At 33.8% G+C, this 9,682-nt stretch overlaps 1 protein-coding gene and 1 long non-coding RNA gene across 2 annotated transcripts; one reads left to right on the top strand and one right to left on the bottom strand.

The window, feature by feature from the left end:
* Window positions 1-304: 304 nt before the first annotated feature.
* On the top strand, window positions 305-2,558 carry LOC136224646 (calcium uniporter protein 4, mitochondrial-like). Its single transcript, XM_066013040.1, has 2 exons — window positions 305-923; window positions 2,017-2,558. Exons 1-2 carry the CDS (start codon window positions 351-353, stop codon window positions 2,047-2,049), a joined length of 606 nt encoding a protein of 201 aa, XP_065869112.1. The 5' UTR covers window positions 305-350; the 3' UTR covers window positions 2,050-2,558.
* Window positions 2,559-4,232: 1,674 nt separating this feature from the next.
* LOC136224547 (uncharacterized) lies at window positions 4,233-8,831 on the bottom strand. Its single transcript, XR_010686484.1, has 3 exons — window positions 8,720-8,831; window positions 5,970-6,136; window positions 4,233-5,519 (listed from the first exon to the last, which is right to left on the bottom strand). It is a non-coding gene; the product is annotated as an uncharacterized lncRNA (long non-coding RNA).
* Between the last annotated feature and the right edge of the window lie 851 nt (window positions 8,832-9,682).

The following is a 9,682-nucleotide window of genomic DNA, read 5'->3' as shown; positions in this document are numbered from 1 at the left end:
TAAATAAAACAAAAAATATTACAAATTTAACAAAGTATAAATTAAATAAATCATCAATCTAAAAATTGAAAAAATTGAACCCTAATCAATAAAAATAAAGTAATTTAGTGGTATCGCTAAAGAACAAAAAGGCGATGTTGAAATATAACGTCATAACCGGTCTGATTCTTCTGACCTGACCCTAAAAAAAATAAAAACATTTATCTTGAAATTGAAAATGAAAGATTCTCTGCTGTATGTCATATTTCTACCTTATAAAAGACCGTCTCAGCCTCGGTCTTTCTCCATCAGCTCATCCAAAAAACGTTTCAAGCTCTCAAACTCAGCCCTCTGCTTCTTCTTCTTCATCAATGGGGCTTCGTAAATTGTTCACAAAGCGTCTCTCAGGAAGTTACACTGCAGTGTCTCTTCAACATTCTCCAATCTCTTCCCCTGCCTCATTACAACCCACAATACCCCCAAATGCAGCGAAATCAAACATCCACAAAGAGTATCTCAACCCGCCGGAGAGAGGATTTTTCTGTGGTTTCCTTCACCGGAGATCAATTAACCAGCTGCCTAAGTTCCTTTCCATGCCTATCAGGGAGAAGCTGAAGGAGAGACTCAAAAGCATCACTGGAGATGGAATCTGCTTCGATGGACTAGCTCTTTCGCCTCCAGCAAAGGAATCAGAGGCTACAGATCTAAATTGTTTCAGAATATCAGTTGAAGAAGCCAGGAAAATCTTGAGGCTGTCTCAGATGGAGAAGCTGAAATCGAAGCTTAGGAAGATTTGGGAAACCTCAATTCAATATCATGAGTTCGTTCAGATCTGTGTTGAGGAGTGTGGAAACGAAATCCAAGGTGTTGAGTTTGCTAAGACGTTGGATCAGTGTGGAAATGTGATCGTTCTTGGGAGTATTGTGTTCCTCCGCCCGGAGCAGGTATAACTGGTTATTGTTTTGTTTCGATTTTTAATTTAGATGTTTTTAATTTTAACGGTGATATCAATTGGATTTTGTGATTCAATTAATCATATAAGTGCTCGTTCGGCCGGAGAATGGCCGGAGAAGAAAATAAGTAGGCATGCATAATAGGTTCTACTTAGACATTCAATATTGGGCAAGCAGAGCACGGTAGTTGGGATTCTTCACAGATACCTGTTTTAAAACCACCAACATAATGACATGTTTTTGGAAACTGATACATGCACAACTGGATTTTTTTGGATAAAGATAAAATTTATTTTTTAAAACTAGATCAAAATAATATGTACTAATATTAGGAACTAGGATTAATTCTTTCTTCACCTTTAGGGATAAGATATCAAAATAGCCTTAAGGTTTTTAGGAAAGTATAAATTTAAGTATCATGTACAAAACAACACCAATATATGCTCAACATTTAAAAAAATGTACCAATTTAGATCTTGATAGCAAAACGTGACCCGTTATTCATATCATTCTGTTAAGATCTTTCAATTGTATATCGAGAGAGAAGCCAGAACTTAACGAAATAATACGAATGACGTGTCACATTTCGTTATCGAGCCTAAATCGGTACTCTCTTTTAAACATTAAACCTGTATTAGTGCTATTTTGTATGTCTAAGTCTAAATTGATACTTCTGCAAAAAAAATTTAAGTCTAGTTTAATACATTTTCCCTGAACTAATAGATTACTTAAAATAAGTTGACAGTTAATTTTTATGAGACGAAAAATATACTAAACTTAGAAGCTAACATGTTTCAACAGAAAAAGCCATCAATTATTAGAAACCATGTTAATTTGACCACAAAATGACAACATAAAAAACTAAATTATGCTTGAAATATTTCACTCCAAATGAAATGTCCCTCTTTAAATTTTGGAATGACATGTTGTAGTTAGTCCTTATCTCACGTCTAATAAAAGGCTGCAAGTGGCTTTCATGCAATCCTCTTAGGTGCACTTGATTCCCTCCTAACAAACAAACAAATATAAAATTGTGCTATTTTGATTACCCCCATTAAAACATTTTATTTTCTATGTTTGACAGGTGGCTAAATCAATTCAGAACATAATTACCTAATCAATAGTATATCCTGATGACTCAAAAAGAGAGCAATTGAAAGAAATGGAGCTACAAAAGGCCATGATAGACAAAAAGGCTCGAGCCCAAGTTCGAGCAGAGCTATATTGTGGACTTGGGTTCTTAATGGTTCAAACACTTGGGTTCATGAGGCTAACATTTTGGGAACTCAACTGGGATGTTATGGAACCCATTTGTTATTTTGTAACCTCTATTCACTTTGGCCTTGCATATATGTTCTTCCTGAGAACCTCCATTGAGCCTTCATTTGAGGGCTATTTTCAGTGCAGATTCAAGACAAAGCAGGAGAAACTTATGGAAATTCATAATTTTGATCTTCGTAAATATAATGAACTCAGAAAAGCTTTTTATCCCGACCAGGACTACAATTATGCTTACTCCCATTTTTATAAGCCCGGAAACGGAGTTTGAGCCCATTGATGGACATAATAATAATAATATATCCAGTAATGAAAATATTAGAAAGACAGAAATAAAGTTTTGGTTATAGTTTACAAGTACAGACACCTGTGGACGACAAGTTTTTCCATTTTAGTCGAAAGTTTTAGTCCACCTGGTGTGGTAGCAAGATGTAAAAGTAAAGAATAATAAATGAATACATGTTATGTACATGTAATTATTAGGACGTGTTTATGAGTTCCTTTTTTAATAGCATTTTGTTACCATTAACAGGTCCATTTAGTTTACCTTCTCTGTGATGTTGTTGTTGGTAAATCAAACAGGAGGTATGTAACCAAACTTAAAACTCTCATTTTTAATCTAAAAAGGTAAACATGAGGAGAAAAGATGATAACCAAGACTCTGAGATATACAATCAAATAGAAATTGAGGAATTTTTAACATGAGAACAAGTCAATTAAACTTTAAACTCTATGCTGCTAACAAAAATATGTAACACCATTTCCTAAACTACCAACATACTGAACAGAAAAAGAAATATTTGTAAACCAAGGTAAAAAAGAAAATAGCATGACTGATAACCAAATACAGACTTCAAAATACTATAAGAATTCAGGCGAAAAACTAAAATTAGAGAATCTCTTGCATAAGCTCTACAAGCTAAGATAGATGGAAAAAATGATGTAGAATTTTATTGAATTAATGGGGAATCCATACATATTGTTTCTACTCTAAGCAAAAAAAAAAATTAACTTATTGGGGTAAAACATTTAATGTATCAGAAAAATAAACAAAAGGCGGAGCAAATAAAGTATGAAAATAAATAGGAACATGATTACTCAGCTCGCCTAGGTCCTCAATCACCCTCTTTTCGTCATCGGTAAGAGCCGTAATAAGGTTGTACTTTCGTGGTGCTTTAATGCAAGAGTGACAAAACACCTTCGCCCACTGCCGCCAAAAAGTTTCCTCCTGTTCAATAAGGAGATTCAACTGTTGTTTTGCTGCTAGAACCTGTAACACTGACTCTACATCCTCCTCATCACCAAGCTTGTTAATCAGGCCCTTCAATACTCATTCCCTATTCAAAAACCAACTCTGATGTTCAGAATCAAGAGAGAGATGGGACTCTAAGTATTTTTTTATGCTGGTTCGTTGCGTCTCTCAACTCTAGGGGTCCTGCTCCTTTAAGGGGGACAATTCAAGAAGAATGAAGAGAGAGATTAAGTTCATATAGAACCATTCACATGGAATCGGGAAATAGTAGACCCATTCTCCAACAATAGGAAAGGTCGAAGATCGCTCTTCTTTCTAGATTCTATGAGCAATTTATAAAAAATAAGTACATGTAGAACTTTATTAGTCAATGCTCAATGGACATGTGCTAGTAACAACCTATATTGCACATAAACTTTTCTCATTAACGTTATTCGGTTTCTTTTCTATTTCCATTAAGTTTCCCAGCGAATTTTTATAAAAATAAGGTTTCCCAATATTAGTTTTAGATTCCGTGCAATATAGGTAACAAGTAATGTATTTCATTAAGACTACAAATCTCATATATTTCAAATATAAGATAACAACCAGAACATCTCATACATTGATTAATCGTAGTCATCAAAGGAAATTTTCTCATAAAAGAAGTTTCTAAGCAAATATTTGTAACATCAATATCATATTTTATTTTTTCCTTTGCAATTTCGACTTGGAAAGAGATTCTTGCTAAACAAATAATCAGTTAATGAACATTGATCCCCGAAAGAATTGGCACCTGAACGATGTATTGTAGGTCAGACATCAATACCATGCTTAACTAAGGTGATTCACTTGAGTATTAGTTGCACCTCATCTTCAAGTACCAGAAATATGGTAACTTTAATGACATCCTTCATATTAACTGGCTCAAAGATACAAACATCTCCTTCATCCAATTTGTTTCCCCATACAAATTATGTTCATCCCTTGCATAACTTAGCTCTCCCATTCCCATAATCACAACTGACATAAACCTCAAGTGTGATGAATTATGAAAAAGTTATCAAATACTTATGAGCAAAAACCACAAAACTTTACACTTTATTAAACACTTTATTAACTTTTCTTTCTCTTTTTTCTCTCTTCCTTTGTCCATGGCAACTTAGACTTCATAAGGATGTCGACTCTTATATTTGCTGAGTGATCTCTTGGTGGTAAGTTTGTTTCTCTTTCAATAATCTGTCTTGCTCTTCTCTTAACTCTCCACACTCCTCTATCCTTGATTTTTCAATTTGAAATTTCCCCCCTCGATTTCCTCTGCATCCTGTTTGTCCAAACATTTATAGAAAAGAAGATGAATGATCAAAGAAATTGAATTCACGTTTTTCCTGGTTTAGAGAAATATAACCGTTTTTGAGATTTCCTCCACTGATTCATAGGACAACAATTTCATCACTTTTACCCTGTTCTCAACCATCACCGAGGAGGGATTGTTTTCGCCGGAAACATTCTGCAATCAATGCTAGATTATGTATTTTTTTTCTTCTGATTTGGTATGAGTGCTAGAAGATCTAGTGAAATACTCCAATTTTTTTTTTCTTCTATCTCGTATTTAATTAGATTATGTATTTTTTTTCTTCTGATTTGGTATGTAGTTCATGGTTTTGTACGACGGGCCATTTTAGTCGACCCCGAATCATTTCGGGACTAAGGCTTTGTTGTTGGCAGACTTTAAGAGAATTCGAACCACTTCCATCAGTTGCACAAAAATTGAAGAGCAGCAGCAGCTAGCATTACCAAAACTCAAAATGAACTAGTTCTAATAAGCCCAAACCTGCATATGCTTAATTCAGACCTCTCTTTCTTTCATCAGTTCCACATTCAAATACATTTGTGGCTTCCGTTGCTTTTGTCCTATTTGCACTACATAATATACCCTCATCTTCTCCAACATCGTCTTCTACTATAATTTTGAAACAGTAAAGAGGCAATTTGGAGAACTAACCCAGTAATGAGTCAAAGTCCAACTCCAACTCCAACTCCATGTGGGAAATTGAATCTTTGCAGCATTATTTCCCCTGTTATGTTTACAAAATAGAAAATGTAATAAACAATTAATGAAATAAAGAGTGGTTAACATTAAATTAGAAGAGGAAATAAGCCAAGCAGGTCTTTTAAGATCAAGAAGAACATTATCTTCAACATCATTGTTGTGAAGACGCTTCAACATGTTGGGGTTTATAAACCGGAGAGTGCCATTAAATTTTGATTTATTCAGGTTTTTGATCTGTTCATATCTACTAAGATTTCTGCAAAGGGTTTTAGGGTACATTGTGGCCATTGGACAAGGAAGATTTGTTGAAATAGAGGCTAGTAAGATGAACATTAGTAGAGCTTATATGTTCCCTTCATCACTTAAGTTTAATTGTAATACTTACAAAATATATGTTTTTTTTTTCTTTTATCTATTTCTTGAAAAAATAATTAATTAAATACATAAAATATTAATAATTTAAACCTCAACTTACTGGTAGTATCTTATCATCCTTAGTGTCAGAAGGGATTGGTTTTGCCGGCCACGTTTTGCAATCAATGCTAAAATATGTTTTGTTGTTCTTTTGAGTGCCAGATATATCTATTGCTGCACTCACATCTTGACATGAATTTTCTTTGTGTTTCTCCACCATTGCTTTTCCTGCACAAAATTAACTACTTTAAAAATCATCATTTGTTCTTGTTTCTTTTCCATTCTCCACCGTCGTAGTTGTCTAGATCTATTCAGATTTTCCCTATTCATTCTGGATCTCTTTCGATCTACATCGGTTTTGATTTAGAAAAAAAGGAAAACAAAGTTTACCCTGCTTCCTTGTCTCTATCTCTAAAGGAAAGGGAAAGCAAGTCCAACACTGAATTTGATGAAAAAAAAGAAATTTTAAACCATAAGCAGTGGTTGATGAAGACATGTCCTCTTTCTCTATGTATATAAAGAACATTGAATAGCTTTACCAATTTCATTATGCACTAGCTGTCATAGGCATCTCTCTCTCATCTTGTCGCACATAAAATAATCCAATTTCTCAGTTTCATTCGAAATTTCTCATACACTTTTTTGACGCTATTTAATTCAGTTTTCTAACAATGTTGCAACCTACTTGATTAACGTGGTTTAATAATAAACTTCGATAAGAAATGTTATTAAGAGGATTGCAGCTTTAATATGCAGGAAGCAAAATCTAGACATCAATTTTATTGTTCCATCTAAAGTGTTAGACTTAGTGCACATGGAGTTGAGATTAATGAATGAATTAGACAGAGTACACTGATCTTTCATTGTTTGCTGCATTAAGCCATCGATTTTCATCTAGACTCATTGAGCCCCTAATCTTTCATTGTTTGGTGCATTAAGCTCTCAAAAAAAGAGCTTTTCTTGAAAAGCTAAAAAATGTTGTAGTGTCCAGAGAAAATGCTAAACGTTGTGGTTATATAAACATAAGCCAACAGACCATTAATACACCTATATATGAATTGATTTACGGAATGACCTAATACACCCAATATGAAAGATCAAGGACCGAATGTGCTTAAATGAAGGATCGAAGGCTTAATGCGCTAAACAATGAAAAGTCAGGGGCTCAATATGTCTAAATATAAGATTAGTGCACCAAACAACGAAATATCACGCCTCTTGATGCTTTTTGCACATAATGATTAATTAGTTAGTTAATCCAATTTATGATTAGAATTCTGTTTGCCATTACTGAATCAAGATCCACTTATTGTGCCGCAAAATTTGCAATTCCTTATTGGCACTGCTGATTGGGAAACAACATAGTGATTAGAGAAAGACAAAACTGTCTGTGTGGGAATCTACCATTTTATTAGCCTATAATATGTGGGAATCAAAGATGAACGAAAACTTGTCCATTTTATTAATGGTCTTAGTTAATATATGAAAAAGAAAATCACATTTTGAACCATATGTGTGTGAAGTAATATATAATCTGAAGTTAAAGAAGTTAAATCATTTCCTAGCAACTTCAATTTTTTTTTTTTTTTTTTTTTGCTATTTCTCATTTGTCCACCTTTCCACAAAGGCATAATATTACTCCATTGATTTAAAAATATTTAGAAAAAATCTCATTTGATAATGTTAAAAGAAGTCCACTAAACCAACCCATATAACAAATTAATATAATTTAGCTTTTTATTAATTTAACAGTGTGGTGCCCGCTTTTGCATATAAAAAGGGTGTTAAATAGAGAAATACCCAAGAACATCAATTGTGCTTTCAATCCTACCAACTCATTTTCTTACTTTCTATCATCAAATCATTGTTTTCAATTATCTCATCCTACCAATAACAGCAAGTCACCCAGCATTTAGAGACTTGCAATTAATGTAAACAATCAAATTCGAATGAAGAAATAGATCTGGAAAAACAGTTCCTACACTGCCTGCACCATCTAAGAAAAACAATCTAAATAAGATTTTACCTATCCAGCATCTGTGAAAAATTACTACGACAAAAGGAGTTTCAAATGAAGAAGAAGTTGACACTAGTGAATCGGAAAAACTAGAATCTGAATTGCTTCTTGTTACCTCATAACCTAAAAGACTAAGGAAATTTCTAAGTCACAATAATTGTATTAATTCAAAACTTCACAATGAATTACCTAATAACCGTCATCTTTTCACAACAGCCCTTCAAATTATCTTCAACAAACAACTAGAAGAAAATCAAATAAAAAGAGAAAGAAGACACAAACCTTGTCCACCTTTCCAGAGAGACATAATATTACTCCATTGATTTAAAAAAATTTAGAAAAAATCTCATTTGATAATGTTAAAAGAAGTGCACTAAACCAACCCATATAACAAATTAATATAACAAATAGATCTGGAAAAACAGTTCCTGCACTGCCTGCACCATCTAAAAAAATCTAAATAAGATTTTACCTATCCAGCATCTGTGAAAAATTATTACGACAAAAGGAGTTTCAAATGAAGAAGAAGTTGACACTAGTGAATCGAAAAAACTGGAATCTGAATTGCTTCTTCTCAACATAGGGTTTGGATCCGTCCATATATTACCTACTAACCTAAAAGACTAAGGAAATTTCTAATTCACAATAATTGTATTAAATCAAAACTTCACAATGAATTACCTAATAACCCTAACCCTAAATTTTATTATCTCATCTTTTCACAACAGCCCTTCAAATTATCTTCAACAAACAGCTGGAAGAAAATCAAATAAAAAGAGAAAGAAGACACAAACCTTGTCTGATTATGCTTAGCATGTCACGAGAATCGAGTTTCTTCTCCTCCTGTTTATTCCCAATCTCCTAGCTAGACACATAGAAGAGAGAATTTTGAAGGTGGCTGCCGGTGAAGTAAGACAGATTTAGGGTTTCTTATATATAAAATAAAATTAACAATGACCACTATATCAAGTTATATAGAACCAAATTAACAATGACCACTATGAGAGAGAATATGAAGGACGGGACCACTGAATAATCGATACCCGTGATATTCTCACACCGGTCACTAGTAATTTTTTTGAGCTCATACTCCTTACCTGTGGTATAATACCCATTCGCATGCAACTAGCCATATCCTAATCGGTTTTAAAAATGGACCTGAATATGTAAGAGGTAGTGGAATGAGTCTAAATATGTAATGGGTCTTTCTATTGGGCGAATTTTGTAATTTACCCTTAATGCATAGAATTTGCAATTATCTAATAACACAATTGGATAAGCTTTTCATTGATAATTCACCTGAATACGAGTTAGTACGATCGGATAATTCCTACATGTACTGATACAGATTGAAAGCAATAAATGAAGGTTTTAATCGTAAACCAACAAAGAGGTTCCTCTCTAGCTAAACTAGAAGGAGTGAATCCCAATATAACAAGGTATAAACCTTTGTTTTCAAAGAGAATGATTTTGATTGATAAAAGTTGCCTCATCCTTACAAAATGGGGTTTAAATACATCCCCCTTAGGATAACAAAAGGACAAGGACTACCCCTACTAGGGTTACAATAAGGTTATCAACAAAAGGGTAAAATAGGTAATACGCCCCGACAATTAGTACAAAGGTACAGGTACAGAGTGTCAGGGTTGTTAGTGAATTCCTTCGGGAGGAAGTAAACCTGTAGATTCGCCCAGGAGTAGCTTGAGGATCCTCCCTCTCGTACGCCCCAGTGATCCGCCAACTCTAGTTCCCCCCCT

This window comes from Euphorbia lathyris, chromosome 3, assembly GCF_963576675.1.
Source record: "Euphorbia lathyris chromosome 3, ddEupLath1.1, whole genome shotgun sequence".
NCBI classification, from domain to species: Eukaryota; Viridiplantae; Streptophyta; class Magnoliopsida; order Malpighiales; family Euphorbiaceae; genus Euphorbia; species Euphorbia lathyris.
Note: the sequence above shows the minus strand (reverse complement) of the source record. Positions and strands in the feature narration are given on the sequence as shown.